Source organism: Topomyia yanbarensis, chromosome 3 (assembly GCF_030247195.1).
Source record: "Topomyia yanbarensis strain Yona2022 chromosome 3, ASM3024719v1, whole genome shotgun sequence".
Lineage (NCBI taxonomy): Eukaryota > Metazoa > Arthropoda > Insecta > Diptera > Culicidae > Topomyia > Topomyia yanbarensis.
In genome coordinates, this window is record NC_080672.1 from 104,745,206 (window position 1) to 104,772,326 (window position 27,121).

General features: G+C 35.9%; 1 protein-coding gene across 1 annotated transcript; it reads right to left on the reverse strand.

Moving 5' to 3' along the window:
• Positions 1-2,809: 2,809 nt before the first annotated feature.
• LOC131687124 (uncharacterized) lies at positions 2,810-27,017 on the reverse strand. The gene is made up of 17 exons (XM_058971172.1): positions 26,961-27,017; positions 26,681-26,901; positions 19,650-19,809; positions 19,208-19,573; positions 19,043-19,154; positions 18,704-18,988; positions 18,337-18,547; positions 17,711-18,233; positions 6,266-6,317; positions 5,638-5,693; positions 5,362-5,570; positions 5,144-5,303; positions 4,711-5,076; positions 4,544-4,655; positions 4,212-4,487; positions 3,944-4,154; positions 2,810-3,887 (listed from the first exon to the last, which is right to left on the reverse strand). Exons 1-17 carry the CDS (start codon positions 27,004-27,006, stop codon positions 3,363-3,365), a joined length of 3,891 nt encoding a protein of 1,296 aa, XP_058827155.1. The 5' UTR covers positions 27,007-27,017; the 3' UTR covers positions 2,810-3,362.
• Between the last annotated feature and the right edge of the window lie 104 nt (positions 27,018-27,121).

The following is a 27,121-nucleotide window of genomic DNA, read 5'->3' on the forward strand; positions in this document are numbered from 1 at the left end:
GCGAACCAAACGGCACTTCAACACACGGACGCCATTGGATGTACCAGAAAAGTAATGGAGTTTGGCTAAAATTCATTTCTATGCATTGTGCTGTGTTAGAAGTTTTGTAATGGCACTGGTAATTACGTATAATGCGGAAATAAATCGTATGGGCGCACCTCGATTGTGCCCTAACGCCTTTATATACGATAACGTGTTTCAAGTAATTTTGAAAATTGAAGTTCTCTGCAGTAGGAAACTTGCTACAAATGATATGAACAATTCCAGTTCCATTAGAGTAAAGCAAAGTCTCCCTCCCTTTTAATTTACCAGGCCGGGGTGCTTGGAATGAATATAAAATATTTGAGAAACATGATCACCTTATACATGACCTTGTTTTAGCGAAGGGCCACAATTTTATATGAGATTAGCTCCTCTGAAAATACGTTTTATTGACCGCAATGATAAAATAAGTACTGTAGTTTGACATTCTAATTGAAATTATTTTTTTTTTTAAAACAACCTGGTAACCCATTCACTTTCCCAGAATAATCGACTTACAGGTAATAGCATCACCGGATAAACTGATTTTTTCAGTGTCTCCATTTTGTCAGCCTAAAAAGCACTATGAGGCAGTTCATCACTATTTTAGCTAAATATTGTAATAGAGTTTGCGACATAAAATGACTCAATACTTTATTATTACGACCAGCAATAGATAGAATGTCTAAAAATTGGTACCAAAGCTTCGTATAATAAAAATTATCCAAATACTGTGAAATACTTGTGATTGATTGATCGAAAATTTGAAACGTGTGCCCAATTCTAACGCCATAATAAGATTGAGTTGTATAGAAATACCAACTAAATGGCGGCAATAGGAATAGATTCAAATTGAGCTAAGCACCATATGTGCGTTATCCGTATAGATTGGGATCATAAAAAAAATAAAAAGATGTTTATCGATGGCAAAGTTCATACCTTTTGCTTTCAATTAGATATACATTTGCAAGAAGATAAAGAAATAGAATTTTCGTTGACTAGTATTTCCAAGACGCAAAAATAAAAAAATCCACTATCCGCGATCTATACTTGCATCGACTTTGGATATTTTATAATTACATATCTAACTAAAAATCAAACTACCGTGATTATAGAAGTATATTTGCTGTTCTCTTTTATTCCGTCGCACCGAAAAATCTTTTTTTCTTTCTTTTTGTGCATATGCTAGCGGGCTTAAACATTCTCGCTATGATACGGGTGCAAAGTCAAAGAGTTTCCGAGGTGTTATCCGAAGTTGAAAGCGCTCGGCTCCGGTGCTTCAGAAATTTTAAAGCACCCGGCCCGAGTGTTTTCCGAAGCACCCAAGCACCGGGTCGAAAATATTACACCGCCACCGACACAGGTGCTTCGTTTATCGTGCATCGTTGCTTCGCATCGAGCACTGGCTTGGGGTGCTCATTTCAATACACTCGGTTGCGGTGGTAAAATGCAGCACGCGGTGCCGTGGCGTGTTTGGACATGCCTAGTTTCAAATACACTTTTACAAGGGCAATTTTAACTTTTTTTGAGGATTTGGCGAATGCTTGCCTTCATAACGGCCCAAAAATTATTTTTGATAAAACGAAGTGTAGTGCAGAAATAACAATATTGTTTCTGTGCCAGTGTAAATTAAAACTTGAATCGAAATGTTGGGTTGACGTTTGAGTTGGTTCACTGCCATCCTGGTTATGCAGTGCCTCATTTCGCTACTTTTTACAATGGGACATTGCAAGATGACGTCATATGAGTAAAAATGCTCGAAAAAATGACAGTTCAGTGAGCTTGTTCACATGGTGTTAGAATTCGAACCGAGTTTCTTGTACTGGGTGACACCAAAAATTTTCTAAGTCCATGTAAACAAGCTCTCTGAGCTGTCAGAAAAGTGAGGTTATACATTTTCATGCAATGCTCAATATAGCCTTTAGAATCACTTTATATTCATCCTAAGTTCGGGGCCCCTAGCTCTGGGCCAGTATACCCATGCGTAAAGACGGTACTGCTTCTTCTTCTTGAGACATAATATTTATGAAGTCCTGGTATGCGTATTGTTTTATAAATTTATTACTACCTTGCTCTAATGAATGCGTTTACTGCATAAACACTGACAGGCACCGATCCCCTCGTTCGATGTCAAGTAGTTGGTTGCTCGGTGGGGTACGGGTTTAACACATCTCCTCTCTGGAATACAATGCAGTGGTCATTTCTTCAATTAATTATTATCACTACTAACACTGAATATTAATGGTGGGGATCGCAGCAACCTTAGATGATGTAGGCGTATTTTTTGGCTTCCATCAGTCTTTTGCAAAATTAGAATGTAAGCAAACACTACATAACAAGTAGACTGATATCTCTCTTCTCCCCCCATTACAAATGAGAAACGACAGAACTTACAGCACCTCTATTGTACGAAGGTAGGAGGCTCAACGTAAAAGTTGGTGCAACACTATGAAAAGTACTATTGCGAATCTTATCTTAAATCCACAAATGCGTTAAATTACGCGCCTATCTAATTTGCATCAGTGCGAGTGAGAAAACGTTTTGACGTTTGTTTTGGTTTCGGTCGCGTTCCAATGTATCCCATATACTCGACGAAATTTTAGATTATCTCGGAATAGACAATACCTTTACCCGCAAGAAATATTGCTGAAGCATATCGTGGCAAAATCTGATACCTATGACAATGGATGTGCTCAATACGATATGTGCAGGTGTTCGTGCTATGCTATGCTATGTTATTCTACTAACACTTTTTATATTAATTTTATTTCAAAAAAAGTCGCCGTAGTGGGATTTTTGCATTGAAATGTAAAGGATACTTTGAATTAACATATACGTGCCAATCTTTTTCCAGCTCATATAATATTATAGGGTTCCAAAAGTATGTTTCGTTAAAACTTGGTCAAAATAGATCAAACAAATTCGTTTAAACTTGGTCAAAAATTCTCGGAGTGTCAGAAGCTGCAATTTTTTTTATCTTTTGATGCTCAATGCGATTCTCCTAAAATATGTACAGAATATTTACTATGGTGCAATTGCATGGAAAACGTAATCGATAACAATCTAAATTGATAGGTTTATTTGAACTCAAGAAGATATTTAAAAAATATTTTTACCATTTACTGTAACTTTTCCTGGTCACACTGCTCCAGCGAAATTTAATCAGATTAATTGCAAAAATTTTAATTCTACGGATAGTACAAACTTAGTGCTTAAAGAAAAGGCTATACCTTGTGAGCAAATGTTGGATATATCAAAGGTTACAGATATTTAAAACTTTGTTGCTTTCAAACAACATGGGCGAGAAGAGGTTTCGGTACAACATTTAAAGTTGCATGTTGTCATGATTCTGGGCAATGAATCTTTTGTGTATACTTTTTACATAAAGAATACCAAATCAGTTCACAGATGAACATCGCCATCGCTATTGTAGACCCAATTACTATCACAAACATTGGACCAACTATATGTTGTAAAGAAAGTGATTTAAGCTCCTCTTTCTCATTGTGGCCTTCGGCCATCCGAGACAGTGCATGTCCCATTCTGTAACCCATATATTTACGAATCGTCCGTCTCTCCCAGTATATGATGAATCCGTGCTGTATTGCTTCCAGACTGAATTTATTGAAGTATTCCATCAATGGCCATCCCCGTTGTGAGTAGGCACTTGAATAGGAAAAGTATAATTCCTCCTTCAAGATATCGAACCGGTGGACATTCTGCTCACGCACGTACGATCCATAGGCATAGTTTCCGCCGTTCAGTACTTCGACGGCAACGCCAAAATCCCCAGGCAGAGTACGTTGGTAGATCTTTTCCTCATCAGGAATCATATCGAACTTGGCCACCACTTGACGTATGTCGGCCTGAAAGAGAGATAGCTAATTCTTAAACTCGACTGAATTGAACTTTCATGATTTACCGAATCTACTTCCAAGAGAGAAAAAACCCAAGCCCAGTCCGGAGCACCCCATCGATAAGGCGACTGTGCCAGGTCATGTATGGTTTCAATTGATTTTCCGTATCTGGGTATGGTAAGCACACAAGCCAAACCACTGGAGTAGGAATTGCTCAAAATTACCCCAGATAAAAGGATGAATGATAGCAGCACGCGGTACGACGAGGACACAGAGCTAAAATGCACACAGGGTTTGTAGTGACTTGATTTGTGTACTGCATGACTAATTTACTTTGGGAATATTCCTTGATCTAAATAGATTGAGATCATGTCGAAAATCGACTTTTCAATCGGTGGTTGGAATGTCTCTCTGTGTTGCAGATTCAAGCTGGTTATCATATGATGGACCACGGTCATTATCACCATCATAATAAAAATCGAAAACCATACAATATTCGTAAAGGGGTAGGTGAGAGTCAGTGATGTCGGAAGCAGTTTTGCTCCTGGAACCAGTGTGGTTATAGAAGATTTTGCAATATACTGACTGCTGTCAAGGAATTGAAAGTGCCTTAAAAATTATTACGCATAAACAATTGATTCTGTCGACATTTTGAAAATGTATACCAGTTGTAATATAAACTGCAGATCGCAAACTCAGTCTCTTTAATATATGTGGAGTAGATGAGCCCGTAACCGGATCCGTTGTGGAAAATGTTTCCCCAGTTACTGGAACCGTCTGAAAGAAAAGTTTCTAAAGATCGCAAAAAATCATGGAACAAATACTCACTTACATGGCCACAGCCGAATGCTACAGTTTCGCATTTCGCAGAATTCAACTACTAACGACCCTTCAAAACCTTCTAGGAAAAGTTCCTTGGGTAAACTGGAATTGTAAGCATCTACGTTTCCTTGGTTAACCCCAACATTGGTTGTGATACAGTAAGGTGCGTAGTCAGTGACTCCTAAGTTGACTGTTGTTCCGTGCAGATCATACATTTTGTCGTAGAAAAGGTTTCCGCCGCCGATGAATTTACTTTCGGCAATGTCGTAGCTGTCTGCAATTCGTATATCCGACGGACTACCGTTCCAGTAGTGTTGAGTATAGAAATCGTACTTGTCATTGCCAGATCCAACAATGAACCACAGATTGGGGTAGACTGTTAGAAGATGACAAAAATATAGTTACACTTGTCTTTAACGGAGCGTCCGAGACACGATGATTACATTTTAAGGCGTTGCTTGCAATCGAACTACTGTCTAGAAATGTAATGTTTTCAGAATATATGAGAATCTTTCTGTCGCGTGCTTTTTGCATTGTCTTCTCCTTCAGAGTCAGTTTTAGTTTAAAAAAATCCATTACTTTTCGCGTTACAACTAAATATGACTGTAAAGAACCATGTTTGTTTATATAGATGAATATTACCATCCCAAATCATTCTTACTTGACAACCTATTTCGACTGCATTTGTGAGATGTTTTCCTTCAGTGTCTGATTCAGAAGCGATCCATACAACGGGTATTTGTGAATTCTTCAATTGTGCCAAGGCTTGTTCAACTACGAGCAATACAGAGCAGTACTGGTCGCATTCGTATGATTTCCGATCATAGTAGATAACCGTACAATAACTGTCACCCGAAAAGTACGTCAGGACTGAAGTTTACGCAATATGCAAATTATATCAGTTGTATGTATGTGCATAAGTAAATATTACTCTTACCTAGGTACTGAAAGAATGCCACTAGTTCTGCTTGATCCTGTATCATTATTGCTCCGCTGAAATGTTAGAACTAATGAAATATACCGAAACGATGATCCATTATATATAAACTGACTCTCAAATAAACCTGTATTGCTCGAGGTTGGAACTAACGTATTTACCCGCATTCAGTATTCATTCAAAATGTACTTCAAGACAGGATAGAAAAACTAATATGTAGGTACATCATAATTGATGCGACGGAGTATATGCTTTTTTCTATAGTTCGTTTCCGCATATTTGATTATGGTTCGAATTCTTATGCACTTTTGTCGGTATTACTATGTCAACAGAAACAGTATAAATTCCTAAAGCAAATTTTGAGAAAACCTGAGCACAATGCAATTTGCATGTTATCCGGTACTGAATAATGTATAATGAGGTAGTTTCAACTTTGCATTCCCCCATTTATTGGACCAACTAAGGATCTGGTCCATTGAGTCATTTGACCTATAGGACACCAACACTATAGTGACAAGAAAAAAATGATCCCTATCGGCCCACCCTTGAGTCGATTCCTAGTCCCACCAGGAGTACTTGCTCCAAATTTGAAGCAAATGGGACAAGTCTAGCTACCGGACAAACGTGCCTGAAGTTTGTATTGGTTGTTTGTAATAACCCACTGGCTCGCCTTTTCGTCGCTATAAGTGAATTAAGTGAAAATAAGAAAGATAATTAAGATAATAACGGTTAAGTTTAGCTCAGTAGCATATTCAGAAGAACTACAGTAAAAAATAGTCATAGTTTGGTTAGAACATTTTAGTTCCACATGTTACCGTATAGAGGGCGCCAACACTAAGTTTTCAACGGAGAGAGATAGAAATTAAGTGTCTTCCACAAAGTTGTAGAACAGAAACCGGCTGCCTTTTGTAGAACAATGTTTCATCAAGAGAAGTATATTCAATAAGCAAATTATTTAAAGTTGTTGCAAATAGACTAGATTATTAAAATATGTGAAAAGTTTTTGTTCGAAAATCATTTATTATTATCTTCTTCATAATACTTTAAATTTTATTTAAAATTATTTTTTTTATGTTCAAACATTTGGAAGTTGATGGGGAAACGTGGATAACTTATCAAAAGGGTGTATTTTTGTTAGATGAAAATCTAAATATTTCGGTAGATTATTCTTAAGATCATTTTGTTTTGAAATGATATTTAGTACCATATTTTAAAAGAAAATTAGATTTATGTTTGGAAATTAATTCGAAATTTGAAAATAATTAAAGTTGTGGTCAGAAATACGTTTTTACTGACAGCTCCTTCATAAAAGAATTACATTTTCCTCTATTTTCAGGATTGTGCTAACAAAACAAACTCAGAAAATAAGTTTTTTTAGTAATTGCCTTTTTAATAAAAACTTTGTTTGATTTTTAACCCTGGAACTGATTATCATATAGTTTTGCGGTACAAATGAAGGCTTTCGAACAATATATTTTTTATTAAATACATGCAACATCCCTTACGCTCTTTTAAAAAAATACTCTTTAATAAAAATTATTTGTCTGCTTGTGGAAAATACTTAGTTTCCCATACAGATGAAACGTAAAAAGTTTCATCAAAATGGTTACCATTTTTGGCGTAATTGGATCAAATGCCCACATCGCTAGAAAATTTTGGAAATACACTAAGGTTTTTTTTTACACGGGGGATATGTGCCGTGTAAAAAAACCGCGTTAATTGCGAAATCCGTGTAAAAAAAACCGTGTTAATTCCGAAAACCGTGTGAAAAAAACCGCGGTAATTCCGGAATCCGTGCAAAAACGCGGTAATTTCAAAAACCGTGTAAAAAAATACTGCGTTACATTGAATACAAAAGACTTTGAACGATTTTTGAATTTTGTTTGCACGGATTTCGCAATTACATACCACGGTTTCTGCATTCACTCTAAGTCTTTTTAAATATGTACAAAAAACTTAGAAGATTTTTGAACAATGTAGACGAATCTTGAAGATTGATGTCGGCACTTCAAGGATATGGGTGTTTTCAGAACAGGATTAACGCCTAGACGCCAAAATAACCTAGTGTATATGTATTTTCGGTAAGTTGAAATCTTGGATCTTAAAATGGCTTCAGATGTAGACATCTGGAAACTGCTTAGTCATCCGGTTCCAAAACATTCCATATTGTCTGAGCTATATAAAATTTTCCTATGCCGGAAGTAGTGATCATGTATTACAAAATATCTTCGGGCATTGATCTCTATTATACACTCATCAAGCCCGTTCCGTCAATACCCATATTGAATGGGTTTTAGAGAATTTCACTTAACCGAAAGGTGCCATCTTAGTTTTCAAAATGATGTCAGACATCAAAATTAAGAAAGCACTAATGCTTTCGAAACGGGATTGGCACGTAGATGCCAGAGATCGAAGTCAGATGGCATTTTGAAACCAAAGATGACGATTTCCGATTTTGTGGATAATAATAAAAAAAACCTATGAGAATTTTCGAAATGGGATTAGGGCGATGTCTGGCCCATAAACCATTGTTTCTTAAACCAAATAATAATTATTTTATCAATTCTAATGGATTTAGCCCGGTCTGATTAAGTCAAATTCTTGGGTCTAAATTAAGACTGAAATCTTACTTTTATACATAAACACTAAAGAAATTCAAGCAAAACGTAACAAAAATTTGAAAATGGCGAAGGTTATTACGAAAACCACCACCACTGGAACCGCTCCAACAGCGCTTAGAAAAGAAAAACCAACTTAATCCACCTAGCAGTGAGATGAGACATTTCTTACACATATCACTGTTGGATCATTTATTAGTTTGCAGAATTTACGCGAAGTAGGCACACAACAGTTTCTTGTCTGCACGAATAAAACATCGAATAAACTGAATAAACTATCAAAAATCAATAAAACGAACAAAATAAAAAAGGAGCGAAAAACGAAAAAAAGGCTTTCAAATTCATAAAATGAATGGAAAGATTTATATATAAAATTAATTAAATACATAAATCAAATTAGACTAGCTCATTAAATGGAAAATTACGCAATATTTAAAAATAGTTATAAAACCAATAGAATAAATTAAATTGACTCAAACTAACAAATTGAATAAAATAAATTATCATGAAATGAATCAAATGAATCAAATGAATCAAATGAATCAAATGAACTAAATGAATCAAATGAATCAAATGAATCAAATGAATCAAATGAATCAAATGAATCAAATGAATCAAATGAATCAAATGAATCAAATGAATCAAATGAATCAAATGAATCAAATGAATCAAATGAATCAAATGAATCAAATGAATCAAATAAATCAAATGAATCAAATGTCACCAAATGAATCAAATGAATGAAATGAATCAAATGATTCAAATGAATCAAATAAATCAAATGAATCAAGTGGATCGAATGAATTTAATGAATCCAGTGAATACAATGAATCAAACAAATGAAATGGATAAAATGAATATAATGATTGGAATGAATGAATTGAATAAAATCAATAAAACAAAAAAATAATGAATTGAATAAGATGAAAACAAAGCAATCAAATAAACAAAACGAATAGAATTGGTAAAATGCAGGACAAAATGAATTAAATAAAATGAAGCGATGTTTTAAAAGTTATAAATTTATAGAAAAAAATAAATTGTGTCAAATAAATAATTTCGATGAAATCAATAAAACTGAAAAATAGTCAGATTATTAAAATGAAGAAACTGAATAACATGTATGAACTGGAATAAAAACGAATAGAATGCATAGAATGAAACCAGTGAATAAAATAAGTTAAATGAATGACATAAATAAAATGCACGAAAAAAATAAACTGATCAGAAAGAATCCAAATAATGAAACGAATAAAATAGTTAACATGAACCCAAATGAACAAAATTAATAACAATGCTGAATGAAATAAATAATTAACACGCAATGATCATACACTTAAATTATTCAAATATTCAAAATGAATAAAATAAACAATACGAATGACTTCCATGAAATGAAGAAACTGAAAAAATTTACTATTTAGAATGAAATTAAAAATCATTTTGAATAAAGTAAATGAATAAATAGAATTGTACGAATTTGAGAACCATTGTATCAGAAAGTTATGAATTGTTTTGGAAAATCCCATTATCTGAAAAATAGCTAAATAATATAAAGTGGACTTTCTAGGGTTTCCATTATTTTTTGTTTTCATCTTTTCGTTTTCGTTCTTCCTTTCTTGACGGCGTCTTTTAAGATTATCTGGTGATTCTACTTCATTGATCAACCTTAATTAGGCATCAGGAACCTGGAACGTCCAATTTGTTTTGGAATTCAAAGTTTTCTTTTTGGTCACATATTCCCGAGTAATTGATTTTTGTACAGAATATGTAAATACGTGCAATTCGAAATAGTAAAAGAAGACAAGGTCACATGTGCTTTCAAGTCCCTTAAACAGCGACAAAGGGAGAATGCGATTCGTGAATGAGACAGGTAGATATTTCAAAGTTTTCATTTGCATTGAAGTAAATAGTTATTGAGAATTTCACTAAATCGGATGTCGCCATCTCGGATTTCAAAACGGCGCCAAACATCAATCTCTAGCACCTACTCATGAAAACCATTCCAGAATTAACCATATTGATTGAGTTTTAAAGAATTCCGCCAAAGCGAAAGTTACCTACTTGGTTTTCAAAATGGCCACAGACATCGACATCGATTTAGAGAATTTCTTTGAACCGGAAGTCGTCATCTTGGTTTTCAAAATAGCCTTAAACATCTATATCTGGCATCCACTCATCAATCCCGTTCCAAAAATACCCATATTGATAGTTTTAGAGAATTCCACTGAACCGGAAGTCGCCATCTTGGATTTCAAAATGGTCTTAAACATGGATATCTGACGTCTACTCATCAATCCCGTTCCAAAAACACCCATGTTGATGGGGTTTTAGAGAATTTCATTGAAACGGAATTCGCCATCTTGGTTTTCATAATGGTCTTAAACATCGATATCTGACGTCCACTCATCAATCCCGTTCCAGAAATACCCATGTTGATGGGGTTTAGAGAATTTCATTGAACCGGAAGTCGCCATCTTGGTTTTCAGTATGGCCTCAGACACGGCGTCTACTCGTTAATACTGTTCCAAAAGCAACCAAATTGTTGACGTGCTAGAAGGAACCCTTTTCCACTTTTTCAAAAATCTTTTGTCTTTGAATAAAAGCAAAATCCGCGCAAAAAAACTTGATTAAAAATCGTCTAAGTCTTTTGCCTTTAAAAGGACTTAGAACATTTTTGCGAAATCCGTGCAAAAAACTTGTTGAGAAATCGTCTAAGTCTGTTGCCTTTAAAAGGACTTAGAATATTTTTGCGAAAAACCGTGTTAATTGCGAAAACCGTGCAAAAAAACGCACTAATTGCGAAAATCGTGTAAAAAAGCCGTGTAAAAAAACCGTGCAAAAACCGTGTAAAAAAACCTTAGTGTACTATGGTACTATGGGAAAATATGGAGAAAAAATATATTAAATGAAGAACCACTCAGAAAATTACAATTCATATCTCTTTTCAAAGGAAATAACCTTAATGTTTGAACGGAGATATTTCCTTTTCTCGAAAAATACGGGAAAGTGGGGTACTGGGTCATTTTGTCGCCAAAATCCACAATTTTTAATAATTTTTCTACTTCGTGATGCAAATCAAACATACTTTGCAGTTTTTCTTATGTAAAAAAATCTCAGAAATCGAACGGAACCTTTTTGATCTTTGTGCGAATACGACAAGTGGGGGTTAGAGGGCCTTTTATCATTCATATTAAATTTAATCATTTTCTCGTGCATATATCTCTATTATTCATCATTCAGTTTTAATAAACTGTACCTTATTGAACGTGGGAAATCCTTAGGAACAATATAAGAATAGATTCGTTGCCAACAAAATTCAGAAACATCAAATTTTCTGAGATATAGTCTCGATTTCACGTATTTATCAATAAATTGTACATATTAACTCCATTTAACAATACATTCTTATTTAATTTACTATTTTTAGTGTAAAATGCGCTTGGGAATCACATTAGAAAAGTTTCATTCCTGGGAAAAAATAGGCGAAATGGAACCATTAGGACATTTAATGAAAAAAATGTGATTTTAGTTTTCTGGCCCAGTCCCGTATCAAAATATTCGGATTCCGCTTTACATGAGCAATCAGCTCCAACTTACAAGTTATTTATTTTCCATTTCTTCACAATAAATCATCCAGCCGGAAACAATTCAACTTGAACTGTTTTCGACAAAATTATTGTTTTTATTACGCTTGAAAATCTTTGCTGTTCTGAAACATCTGGTATTTTTGGAATCTGCAGAAGTTTTTTTTGACAGGTGGAGAGATCTCGGCATAAATTTTCCCGTGATCGAAATCTGGCAGACAACCCCGGCTCAATTTTCTTGGTCAAATTTCCAAAATGTACAGAAGCCTTAAGGCATATGCTTTTCGGATCATCTTTCAAGATGCATCTATTCATCAGCTTTGCTATAGCGAGTCATCCAAGAAAGATACGTAGAAACGTATTTCTTTACTGAGTACATCCATATTTCATGTGGTCATCAGTGATTCATCACGGTATTATAGCGTCCATGCATATTTTTGTTCCATCTATCTCGGTTGATACTTAAAACTGTTTCCTGCAGTTCTTTAGAAGTTATGAGCTAATTTTATTCAATAAATGTATTAAAAATAAATTAAGTTAATAGAGTAGAAGAACTCTCGACAAACATATGATTACGGCCTAAAAGCCAACTGTCACAATCCACGTTGAATGGAAATTCCGGACAAACCGTTACACGCCAATCACAGATGTTGGTAGTAAACGAAAGAGAAAAGTTTTCTCTTTCATAAACTGTAGTGAACTGTGTTCGACTAGTAACGGTTTGTCTGGAATTTCCATTCAAAGTGGATTTTGACAGTTGGCTTTTAGGCCGTAATCATATGTTTGTCGAGAACTATTCCATCATAGAGAAACATTTGATATTTAATTTGTCAAATTTACTATATGATTTGTTATTCTTGGCCTTTTTGAAAGAGCTAATTCAAACAAAGGACGACGTAATGTCTTAAAGTAGGGTACGAAATATTGTGTATTTTACCTGTTCGACGTGCTCTATGTCTCTTCTCAAGATTGTAAATTAGCGCAACCTTCATAGCTACACTCATAGTTAAGTCTGTTTGCGTGTAGCGTTTATAGTTGCACATTATTTTGACAACCCTTAACAAGAAATTTCAGAAATCCTAACCTAAAAGTGGTTCATATATCCTCGTAAAAATCTGTTCATGTATCCCCACATGCCATAAACTAATTTGAATTAATGTTGAGCTGACAGGAAATATTTACTTTTGCAAATTTCTTCATATAAATAACATATTTGCACCTACTTCCAATAACGAAAAGCTTTATGATGTTTAGTCTCACAGAAGGGATTTGATTTGTTTATTCAACCATGTAACGTAAGGCAGTTGCCTTTTTTAATGCTTTTTAACACTTTGCTTAAATTCAGTATTTATAATTATAACGACATTTCAAAACTAATTTTAATCTCTAATTCTATGCTCTCAAATATTTAAAATTTAGTCCGTGTTGTTGAGTTCACGTAATAATTCTCGCCTAAAGGCTAACTTAGAAGTACAAGATTTAATTGAAAATGGTAGGTTATTCCAACAAACAACACCTCTTACAAATATTAATTGGTTGTAATAAGCCGTATAATTAAGTGGTAATGAAAAATTTAGTGTACGAGGATTACGAAGAGGTATTAATTTTGAATACAGGTATTCAGGCCGCTTAGACTGGATAATGCGATATAATGTTAGATTGGACCGTAAATTATAAAATTGATGAAATGGGCAGCCAATAAGGTGGTGATGAAGATGGGCTACTCTAGAAAATCTAGAAAGATTGTAGATGTATCGAACACATGCATTCAAAGCCACTCTTAATTTACGTAAAACCACAAACCTTTTCAACCGGGATACCACAAACTTTTTCCAAAAAAACGTCAGGTCTCAATTGAGACAACTTTTAATCTACAATTACATTGATTATCTGTAAAAGCGACAACAAACACTTGACACTATCGCAAATACGTGTAAAGTTAGTTTACCAACAGAGTTACCAAAACGCACAAGGTTTCTTTTCTATTCTACTCTAACCCTTACACAGCCAGTATTGAAAAGCATCCTGAAAACCACTGCAGTTATTCTGTAGTGTTTTTCTTGTTAATATTAATATCTGAAGCATATTTTACATATGTCGCAAATATTAAAACGGCCAGACCTACTGTGGAGAGTTGGGTTTGAAGATGTTTCAAAAATAGACGGCAATTAAATTATTCATTTAATGAATAATTTAATTAACGATTTGCTTTGAATCTTAAAGGAGGAAGAAGCGAGGACAACCGTACCGACCGTTTCAGTTTGGAGGGGATATAGTAAATCGTTGGGAGTGACTTTGCTAAGAAGTTTAATGTCACTCCTTTGGTTCTTTGGGATGGGACAGAGGTATTTACATATTGCCCTGGCTAATAAGCCTAGGTTATAGCACCTTCAATCGCATAATATTTGCACTAAAATTGGTAGAATGTGACGTAATATCCTTAGTGGTTCACCTATCCCCGTGGTTCATGTACCCCCACTCTCCCCTATAATAACACAAATACGCTGAAAACGGAGAAATTCTCGTGTTTGAGCGCAACGAAAACTCGAATCGAGTGCCCCTATTGTTGGCACCAAAATGTAGCTGAGGTTTCAAACTAACAATTAGGACTTTTGATCGGTAACTTTTTTCACATCTATCCACCTAAAAGGGCGATTTGCTTAAGTAGGTTCGAATAGCCTCGGGTTCCCCTATATATTATATTTCCAAAATTATAAGGATAAATGCTATGGAGCTAAGTACGACTATAGAATTTTCTTATCGTGCATTGAAACACCCGAGGAAATACCGGACAATAACAAATATATTATTTTTGGATGCACGCTCATCAACAGTCTGATAACCAGGGCCGGCGGAAAGCGTGGGTAGTATGGGTAGTACTACCCACTCGAAAATAATCTCGCACTACACACATTTGAAAATATCGATGTACCACAATTCCAATTGCATAAACGAACGTGACTTAATGTGAATGTAATGTAAGAGTATGCATTGCGAAAAGGGAAAAAAATCATTACTAAAGGACCCCTCATCCTACGCTTTCTACCCACTCGGGCGTAAAATGTTTCGCCGCCCCTGCTGATAACTGTTGAATTCGTGTTCGACAAATGACCTGTCAACTAAAAAGTTATCTACAGTACGATTTATATCAAGAATACAAGTAGATCTTCAAGAAGAATACAAGTAGAGTAGAGTCGACAAAAGTGTACCCACGTTTGAAACTAGTTCCTATTTCTCCCTTTGTTTAGGTATACGGATTTAAAAAGGGATCTCGCGTCAAAGGGAAGAAAAGAGAAACATATAACAAAAGATAATTCTTTATGTAAGGAAACTGTGATACGCGTTTCAGCTTTCCAGACGTTTTGAGCTAGTTTTAGTATTTTATTACAATGGAATCGTAGTTCTATTAGTGTGCCTTAAACGTAAGCTAAATTTTGAAATTCTGCTTGGTTACTGAAATATAGTGAGAAACGTGATGAGAAATTGGGATTTTTTTGCTTCAAATCACAGTATCCTAGGATTTGCTCAAGTTAGGGGAGCCCTGGGCTAGTTGGCGGTTGGCGTAAGTTGGCGGAATCCCCTTTTCTCCGTTTCTATTAGACATAAAGCGTTGTCTCTCGTTGTGAATCTCAAGTAATGTGAAACGCATAATCCAATGTGTTTTTGTTGTAAAACATTTTGTTTTGTAGAAGCTGTGGACAATATTGTGTTTTTGAGCATACTTTGTAAATTTTCTTAATTTTAAATATTTTGTGTTATTTAAGGTGCTTTTTAATATATTCCCCGAATGATTATATTTTTCGATAGAGCGTGAAAAGAGCTTTCAGTATACGTTTAAATATTACACCTATCCATACACAAAAGCAAATTTTTAAATCCTTTTTTAGAAAAAGTGCGGTTGGGGTAAGTTGGCGGTGCAAAAATAGTCATCAAATATTTTCATTTCTGGAATTCACTCCAAAGTAAGAGAAACTTTTCTTGTGTCTCTCGTCAATGCAGGGGGCAATTATTTCGGCCAATCGCCTGAAGAATTACAAAAATTTGCTTTTGAATATGGAGTACGCGTCAAAGTCAAAATGACGGGGTATTGAGACTGAAATATAATGAAAAGTGTCGAATAATAAACAGTTTTATTGAAAAGACAATCGGAACATTTCAAAAGGACCACTGATGTAATCGAATTTCCATTTGATTGCTTATTTTTTGGCATTCCGCCATCTTACCCCACACATACCACAAACTTACCCCGGGGCTGGGGTAAGTTGGCGGCTTTTCCGCGTCACATATTTTTGTCTCTAGAAATAAAGACAAAGTATGAAACATTTTCATAAAATTCAGAGATGTTGCCAACAGTTTGCCCTTTCATGCAAAGTATTCTAATTTGCAAGATCTACCAAATTCAAAGCGGTAAAAAATGAATTTTCGTCAGAATTTAGTGCAATCGTGATTGTAAGGTGCATTCTAGAGTCTATGTATGAGTAAAAACAAGCTTTAGAATTATTTCATCTCTTTGTTTCAAAATGCACATCGTTTGATAAACAAATCCAACGATCGACAAAAGGTTTGTTTTCAAAATATAATAGGAGTCATTTAAAGTGCTGCCTTTGGAAACGGTTGCCAAATTCTAGTGTTGAAATCATCGTAAAGGGAGTGTTGCCGTTTTGACTGATTTTCACTCTGCGTCTCTTTCACTATTCTCTTTGGAAAATATATGTTTTGCGCGAAAAAAACAAATTTCGTTTTTAACTGAAAATATTGCATGTTTGGCAACACTGTAACAAACGAATACCATTTTTTTCTAGATTCCTTGACCAATTTTCTTTAAAATACACAAATTGTTTATAAACCAAATTAAGCCGAAGATATGAATAAAAGTTAAAATTTGATGGTTTATTTTTATAGAAAATTTTCCAAGCTCAATAATTATTATGACACGTCATACAAATTTGGTCATCAATACACACTTATGACATGTGTGAGTGCGACTTTTGTTTAAATTTCAGCGAAAACTCTCAATAGATAGAAACATAAATTGTCTTCGATGAACTATTTCTATCCTTTATAACTTTCAAGGTATTCAATATCAAACGTAAAAAATCGTTTTACTCGATATGTGCTAAATGGCATGTAAGCTTGAAAACGCAAAATATGTTAACATTTAACCTAAACTGGCCTCTACAGAGCAGATGACAACATACGGTTTGGTCCCGCCAACTTGAAAGTGAATGATTAAGGGAGGCTTTGAATTTCAATCATGGTTGGGTTTGATTGAGCTGAAAGTTGGCATTTAAGAATGAAAATTTGCACCAATGCTAGCTACAAACATGCATGGAAGAAGTGAACTGGAGACATCTTCTTGATACAGCAAAGGACATCACGGCCTTAGACTGATAGGTGAGTTAGTGTGTAAGTAATGCGCATTATATATTTATCTTTGTATTAGAGTTTAAATCTCAGTATAGCAAAGAAATATGATCTTGCGGTCAAAATAGTGCATATGCTGAGCCACACTGAAAGGTATATTAAAGGCAAACATTAACAATTGTATTCCAGTAGGGGTGGGCATAGCGTAGTTGGTAAAGCGATGGCCTTGTACGCAGCTCACTTGGGTTCGATTCCCAATCCCGCACATAGGGTTAGACATTTTTCTAACCCGAAAAAAGTAACCGAATGACCCTACGGTTAAAACTTCTAAAATCTAAATTTATAAAATGTATCCTAGGCAACCTTCAAAAGAATAGCAGAAAAAGTGCATTGTGTTTTCGCTATATTTATTTCAAACAGTGAGTGCGTTTTTAAGTATAGAGATATGAGTTGAAATACAAGAAACTTTTAACAATGATTTGAATTATTCTTTTCCATAAATGCCTAGCTTAGCTTTTCGTAGCAATTGCCCAATACTAACATGTAAGGCTTTCCACATCAGCTCACAGATAAACATTACGGTCGCTGCAGTCAAACCGACCAGCAATACAAACGACGGGCCTAGGATATGCTGTACTGACAGTGGCTTTATCTCTTCTTTATCATTATGACCTTCAGAAACGAGGGCCAAAGCATGCTCCATACGGTTACTCATATACTTACGAATCGTTTGTCCTTCCCAGTATATGATGAATCCATGCTGCACTGCTTCCAGGTTGAACTTGTTGAAATATTCCATCAATGGCCACCCCCGTTGTGAGTATGCGATTGTGTAGGAAAAATACAATTCTTCTTTCATAATATCGAATAGGTGAACATTTTCCTCTCGGACAGACGCCCCATAAGCATAGTTGCCACCGTTCAACAACTCTACACCAACTCCGTAGTCACCAGCCTGCGTTCGGCGAAATATTTCGTCTTCATCCGGAATCATATCAAACCTGTTCACCACTTGACGGATGTCGTACTGTAACAAAAGATCCATTAGTTTAATAACACATACAGACTAGATATTTAATAATTAGATTCAAGAAATACGTCTTCAAGAAAGGTATGAATAAGGCAGTTACCGTGTCAGCCGCGTATAAGGAAAGAACCCACGCCCAAGCCGGGGCGGCCCATCGGTAAGATGATTCCACAAAGTCATGTATGTTTTCGATTGATTTTCCATATCTTGGTATAGTTAGAACGCTTGCTAAACCGCTAGCATAGGAATTGCTTAGAACGACTCCAGATAAAAGTATGAAGGAAATCAGCACTCGGTAGGATGAGGACGCAGAGCTGAAATCAATTGATGTTAGTAAGATAATCATGGATAAGACATTCCTTCCTGTTCCATTGTCACTGTGGTAGCGGAATTAAAAGGAACATCTTTTATTCAAGTTTACTTGCTTATAAAGAATTCCACACACTATATCAAATAAACAAATGTTTTACTTTGGAAATATTCCTTGATCTAAATAGATTGAGATCATGTCGAAAATAGACTTTTCAATCGGTGGCTGAGGTGTATCTCTGTTGAAGCTTTGCTTCAGGTTAATGGTTGTTATCATATGATGAACGACGGTCATTATCACCAACATAAGAAAGATTGAAAACCATACAATTTTTGAGAAAGGGTACGTGAGAGTTAGAGTTGTCGGAAGCAGTTTTGCTCCTGGAACTAGTACGGTTATAGTGGATTTCGCAATATACTGACTTGCATCCAGCATCGAACGGAACCTGAGAAAGTTCGTAAAAATCAATTCATCGTACAATAAAAGCTGTCGTTAATACCAAGTATAATACAGACAACAAATCGAAAATTCGGTTTGTTTCGTGTAAGTGGAATAAATTTCGCCGTAACCGGATCCGTTGGGGTAAATTTCTCCCCAATCACTGGGACCGTCTAAAAGAAAAGAACACTTATCGTCACATTAGTTGTATCAGACATTTACCTACATGGCCACAGTTTGATGTTACAGTTTCGATTTTTGCAAAACTCCACTATCAACGATCCTTCGAGTCCGTCGATGAAAAGTTCTTTGGGCACACTTGAATTAAAGGCATCGGCGTTACCTTGGTTGGCGCCAACATTTTTTGTCACACAGTAAGGTGCGTAGTCGGTAACGCCCATGTTAATCGTTGTACCTTGTAGATCGAACAGCTTGTCCAAATACAGATTTCCATCACCGGTAAACTTCCGTTCGACTATGTCGTAACTGTCCGCTAGTATAATCTTCGACGGTACCTCGTTCCAGTTTTGTTGGGTATAAAAATCATAGCTGGTGTTACTGGACGGAACTAAAAACCAGAGGTTGGGAAAAACTGTAAACGGAAAAGTAAATGTGTATTAGAACTCGACTTCTATCCAGAAACCATGGAGCTTTGAATATACGATTACATTTTAATGCTGTTGTTGTTATGGAGCTGTTGTCGAGTAGTGCTTTGTTTTCGGAATATATTAGAAAATTCCTGTCGCGTATTCTTTGCAACGTCCTCTCTTTCACAGTTAATTTTGTTTGTAGAAATTCCATCACCCTCTGGCTAATAACAATGTACGACTGGAAAAACACGCGTTTCATATACTTCACAAAGAATTGGCCAAAATGTTAAATACACTTGATGAAAAAATCTTTAGTTTATTAACATTAATTGAACAATTTTGTTTTTCGTTTCAAGCTTTACAAAACTAAGTGCTAGTTTTTTTTTTAAAGATTTTTCATGCTAAAATTCACACACTTGGAACAAAAAATATAATATTTAAGTAGATAAGTCAGAATGAATTAAACGTTGTCTTTGTGTTAACATATTTTGGAATGCAGTGGGAGGTAGGAGTTATAAGTGCAAAGGGGGTGTGAGGATGGTCTAAGAGGGTCTTTGTTGGTGAAAATGGGTTGTCATCACCGAATAACCGAAGTGACTTTAATGGCCGGCGCGTCCAGAATAAGAATGGTGGACAATATTTTCCGAAAATCCTTAATAGTCCACATGTGATTTAGACCTGCAAATCGAAGTAATTTGATGTCTATTCTTATAGATTTTTAACCTTCGAAATATTACGATTGTACCGGTTTATATGGAAAATTCCTATGTTACCGTAGTAAATAACCTGTAACTCCGAAACCAAAAGTCAGATCTGGATGAAATTCAATAGCAGTCAATGGGAGTATTGTATTTATCAATTGGAAGTAAGCTTCTTAAGGTTGGACAGAGAATGCGCAAAATTCTCAAACGAAAAAAGCAGTTTTTTCCACACCGTATGTCAGATCTTCATAAAAATCAATCATCGTATGTAGAATGTTGTTACAGTACTGCTGATTGATTTTTATGAAGATCTGACATACGGTGTGAAAAAAACTGCTTTTTTCGTTTGCGAATTTTACCCTTTCTCTGTCCAACCTTAGAATCAGTCAAGAATTTGCTGATAGCTGCTGTGACATTATCTTAGGAACTTAGGAGGTCGCCGAGGGTATCAAGAACTGCAATAGGTGGCCAATATGGTCAAAGCTGCTTCGATTGGTCTTTAGTGATATTGGACTGCTAATCCAAGTAATGTTACATCCATTTTAATATTATTGCATCATTTGGACATCTTGATGGTGCAAGTTTATATGGGAATATGCAGTCTGACCATACTGTGGTATGATGCATGGAAGAATGGTGTAAGGGGAGCGGGGTGGAGAGGTTGATGAAGGATGCAACATCCAACCGCATATTATACCCTCTATTTGAGACTTGGTTTATGGAAATCGGTTCAGTCATCTGTAACCGTTGGTTTCATCGTTTAGATTTTTGTTGTAAATAATATTTGTGGTTTATAGAACCTTCATCGTACTTGTACTAAATACACAACAACAACAGTAAGCAGGGTAGCGAAGGGTGCGTACCGCTGTAAGCTGTCAGTCCATATCCGTGGGAAGGACAACCACCCAGTCTGGAGACGCGGATACTGAATTTTAAAAGTGGTTTTCGGGTAAAAATTGGAGGGAAATGCACCTCCAAATTATATAAAAGGACCAGTAGCGCATAACTCTGGTCTCTTTCAGTATCAGGCGTCCGTGTGCTGAAGTTTGATTTAACTGGTTAAGTGCATAGCCCCCCCCCCCCCCCCCTTTGGGGCTTGAAGATAGTTGTAAAAAAGTGTTACGATCGTTCAGGTAATTTAGTATATTACAACGTCGAAGCGATCATATTCTTTAGCAACCTTGTGTTGTAAATATCTTCACCAGGACCTCTTAGCGCAACTTCAAATTGTCCAGCACACGGTTTGGCCCGCGAATCCGGGAGTATTCCGCGCCTAACTCGTAAAGGATTACAATACGTCATCCGGCGCTGCGCGCCATCGTATCACACCCTCGGGCAAAGGCCCTAATCGCAAAGGAGGGTCCCCTCTCGGTGTTGGCCATTGCAGTTAGCCGCGGTCACGTGCACCGATGCTCGCCAAAGAGGGAAGACGCCTGCCTACAGCCAAACCAGCAACGCCCGCTGGTCCGTCCATCTGCCATCTGGACCACCATCGTACCGGGGCCTTCATCCGGCCAGTTTCCCTGACGTCTGCGAGGGGATCTCGCTCGTCGGCATCGTCAGCGTCGCGACGCACATCAACAGAAGCAGCAAAAGTACGGTACGTTGAGTGATAGCAGTAGTGCACAAGCCACATTAGAACAAATGTAAATTACACCCCACATCCACACGACACAAATACACCTGAATAAAAACTGTGATAAGAAAAGTGAATGTTCTTAGATCTTTGTTCTTGATTCGCGTTGCTCTAGATTACCCGGTAGCTAGCCGACCCTGCGATACCAGCAATAGAGTCGCTTCTACCGTAGAGCCTTGTTGCATCGCACAGTGGCACGATTTAGAACAAAAGGTGGACTAAAGTCCAAACTTTTCCGTATCGGTTCATATAGGACGTTTTTATGTAATTTTGGTACGCTGAATTCGTTTTCGATATTAAAACATTTCAAAAATGAACATTTACTATTCATTAGGGTGTCTCAAAAATATTTTTTTTTCCTAAATCATTCTTAAAATTTGTGTATATTAATTTTTGTGTGCTAAATCGTTTTTTATATTAACATTTGCAAAAAAAATTCATTATACATTAGGGTGGCTCAAAAATTATTATTTTGTTGTGAAGGTTCAAATTTTTTTTAAAGACATTTTTGTGCGCTGAATTCCTATGTTGGTTATAGAAAATAGAAATTAACTTTACTACTTATTAGAGTGGCTCAAAAGTAAATATTTTGTCTTTTATAAAGATTTCTTTCAATTGTAATTTTGAAATTTATTTTCGGTATTGAAACGAATTGATTGACATCTCATTATGGGGCTTTAAAAATGACTATATTATTTTTAAGGATCAAATAAGATGTGATTGTCTTATTTTGGAACGTTTAATTCATTAGTGGGTTACTTGGTATGAAAACTACATTTTTTTCATTTTCAAAACAAACATTTTGAGCGTCTTAGTGGAATATTAATTTACATTCACTAATCAACAAGATGATTGACTATTTTGTTTTCGCAGGTGTGTTTTAAGTTCCTTAGATTGCTTATTTTATACCTTAAATTAAAATAAATCCAAAATCCGTTTTTCGCGTGTATGGTTCATTTAAAAATGGTCTTATTTTATTTAGATAATATCGCATACCCTTAAGCTATATCAGTGCTATGCAAAGTCGGAAAAAATAGTCTCACCAAATGACTAGAGCTCAACTGTGTTCACTCAATTTGACAGTTATTGCGTAAGTTAGCAAAAATAGTTCATGAAACATTTTATGACACGTTTCAGATGGTTGAAAATATTTACTGAATTTTAAACATTCTTAATTCCTTTACCACTTAAAAACCATACTTCCCATTCGGCTCCTTACTCTTGATCACTAGTAAAACCCTTGTAGATCATGCTCTAAATGCTATTTGAAAGTTGTGCATAAATTAGTGTCATTATTCTAGTCATAAAGTGAATATTCAAATTAAATATCAGTAATAACCATGCGTCTCCATTCACAGTTTTTTCAAATTTTGACTGCTTATCGCAAGTTTTCGCAAAACTAGCATAGGCTCATTTTAAAGAGAAAATGAAAAGCTTTCGAATGAGCATAGTGTGATCGCGGGCATTCACGGGCGTCGTTGTTGTTATCGCTTTAGAAGTTCGAATTCAATAAAAAATCATGACAAACAGTTATCTAAACACTAACTAAACCAACTAGTGACTTATTTTTGGCGATTTTACGATGTAATTTTATCACACGGATAATTTTGGTGAAGTAATGCAATTCATAAAATCAACCGTTTCTTTGAAAAACGAGAATAACCGTATATAGTTCCTATGGTCAAATAATGCAAAAAACACTTGAGTTATGCCCTTCAAAAAGCTGTCGAAAATTCATTTTGCATTCAAATCACCTAAAATCTCGCGAAAATGTCTCTGATGGCTCAGCTGATACGAGAAAAATACTAGTGAGAATATCGCATAACCTTCATATATGGACTTAAGTCCGGGCTCGTCCCACTGTGCATCGTTATGTAACACATCATCCAAGAACTGATGCGATATTAATTCTAAAATCTTGAGCGTTTTTTTTTTTTCAAAAAGGCATATCTACAATGAGTGACTCTCTTTGTTTACTTTCTGTTTCGATTTTTACGGCGTCACTATATCACTTTTCACTTATTTTACAGTACAGATCGAAAGATGGTGGTTTTGACTAGCATATTATGCAAAGAGTTGAGGGGTAAATGTTAAAGCGACCGAATTATTAACAGAAGAGAAAGTAAACAAAGAGAGTCACTTATTGTAGATATGTCGTTTTGAATAAAAGGTATAGATATACGATCAGAGCCCGAATGTTCCGGAACTGTCGATAGTAAACAATATAATCAAAGAATCATTGATTGGTAATCAGTGATCTAGCCTTGCAAATAGAAGTAACATTTATATTAAGGGGGTCTTCTACTCTCACGGTTTCAAAAAATCGATTTTTTTTTCTTTATCTTTCAGTATCTGAGAATACGCTACAGAAAGGATTTGGTGAAAATCATATTTCTTGGTATGTTTCTGGGCACCCATCACCGGCCGTTTCTGAGATACTAAGCGCGGCGCACCACGATGACGCTTGTCTATGGAAAATCATTGTTTGAAAGAATTCACCGGTCCATTCTTGACGGTTTATGTATATGTGAGCGTCTAAGAATGGCTTCTTGTTCTTTTGGGGGGACGAGATTATCGCATGGAAGAAAGGATGCATCGGACTTGTTGAGAAGCGTATGGGAACGAGATTACGAAAACTAAAGAAATAAAACAAACGTTGACGGACAAATCCATCGGGCAGCTAACAAAATGCTGTGGGTTGCCGATTCGGAAAAACTCAAATTCTGTATAACAAATGCGAAATACAACCTGGGCCTCTCTCAAACACTGCTCGTCATCGACCAAAAATTCCCAACACCCAAAGTGTACACCCGGCGAGGACAGTTGGTGCAAGTCGCATCAGGCCGAAGTAAAAGGAACTTTCGAAACTTTCGAACATTTCAGGATCTACGAAAGTCTATCATCTAATGATTTATTAGAAAGATGCTTAGGAGCTCACACCCAAAACACAGAGAACAGACGTTCATCTTCAGCATTCAAATTGTGTAAAATCTAACGGTTTCGAATATAGTTGGGATATTCAAACCAGGTGCGCTACTGTCGACATGTTTTTTTGTGACTGAGTTCGACAGAATTGACAGCGGTTATTCCTCTACCCAGTCAAACTAGTCCGGAACCGGTTCGGACTTCCAGCATGAATTTCAGCTCAAATGCATCAACCGATAGAGTTTTCTTTGAGCAAGATTCCATACTGGATTTGACGGATAGTTGGGATAGGTTGGTATGGCGGCGCTAGTGTTTATCGTACATTAATTCAAATGTTTACACACGTTTTTTAAATATTTTTGTTCGATCATGGATGTCTGTTCTCTGTGCGCAAAACATCAATGGGTCTCTGAATAATGGAATCTGTTCCTTAGCGCCAAAACACATTCACTTGGGGACTGAAAATGAAACATGTACCACTCGACTCGACAGTAAACGTATAACTCGTTCTGAACGCAAAGTGGGTGCCGCGGCAAAACAGTCCCGAATTCAACAGAAAGAGCAAAATGTGCAAAGCCAAGAACATTTTCGTGATGAGGAAGCTGAGCTCTGCGGACCCGCTACAGTAGATTATCTAGTAAGTTACTACTATCCAGTTATACACCGTATCTTATCTTTAAACGCATTTTCTCGAAAGTCGTGCTTTTTAAGCGGCCCAGTAAGATTTTTCAAGTACACGTACTGGTCCGATTTCAATCATTTTTTCTCCAAATGATCAGAAAACATACCGCTATGTTTCCTCGAGAGAGATTTGTGAAATGTCAATTTGTTCCATTTTTATGGCCCCTGATAGGCCAAAAAATAACCTAAATAATGGAAATTTTCAGAAATCGTTACATAACTTTTACATAACCCTCAATAACCCCCCAAACACAGCCAACGTCATTATGATTATAAAAAGGAGATTACAGATTACCTAATTTGCCACAACTTTACCTAAGCGGGACCCATGCAGTTTCAACGTCAATGTCATCAATGAAGTTTCAAAGTCATGAGAGATTTTTCATATATCTTAATAATAAAAAAAATAGGTTTCTAAATCCATTAAGTAGAGGCTTTACAATTTATTCCCAATAAAGTGCTCAATTTTAGGCCTCGCTAGTAGAAGACCCCCTTAACGCAAAAAGAAAAAAGAATAAGAATATGTGTATGCAGATAATTCTCGACAAACATGTTAAATGGTCCTAAGTGCAAATTAGAGCTTCCCTTTGTTTACTTTCTCTTTCGATTATTACGGCGTCAGCATAAAACTTTTCAATATTGTTTTAGGATATATCGAAAAACGCTGATTTCGACTAGCATATTATGCTAAGAGTTAATGAACAAACGTATAAACGGACGAGTTATTAGCGAAAGAGAACGTAAACAAAGAGAAACTGACATTTTCACTTAGGAACATTTGACATGTTTAGCTAGAATTCAAGTTTAACCAGCGATGCCAGATGTACAGACAACAGACTTTTAAAAGAGCAATAGTTTTTAGCAAAATTGCACTAGAATGATTGTATTGAAATACGAGCGATTCCTTCACAAGAGTATTCTTTTTCGAAGCTACTCTTAAAGTAATATTCTAGTGTAACTGGGATTTGTACAACCATTTACAGACTTTTAAAGACATTTTAATTATTCTTCTACAGACCTCAATCAACTACTGAACTTCATGTCAATATAGCAAACAATGTGAAGAAAACTATTTTTTCGATTGATTCTTTTTGCATTCCCAGTTCAACAAGCGTACTCAAACTTATGGCAAACAATGTAGGTTTTCCATAAAAAAACAATCTCACTTGACAACCATATTCAATTGCATTTTCAAGATGCATTTCTTCCGTATCCGATTCAGCTGATATCCACATCACAGCAGGTTGATCATCGTTCAGTTGGCCAAAAGCCAGCTCAACTGCCTGAAGCATCAAACAGTATTGATCGCATTCTTTATCCGCATCTGTCATTTGACGATCATAATAGATAACCGTACAGTAGGAATCACGCGAAAAGTATGTGAGCACTGAAAATAACAACTGAAGCTTTATTTCACTGTCAAACTTGCTGTTGAACAGTTACTACCCAGGTACTGGAGAAAAGCAACAAAATAACCTTGCACCTCTAACATCACTACACAGTTTGCCCACCGGATCGTATGCAAACCGTTGTAACTCAAGAGCGTTTATATATACCTTTTCTTACACCATTCTATTTGGATCTATATTTACCTTGTGCATTTCCAA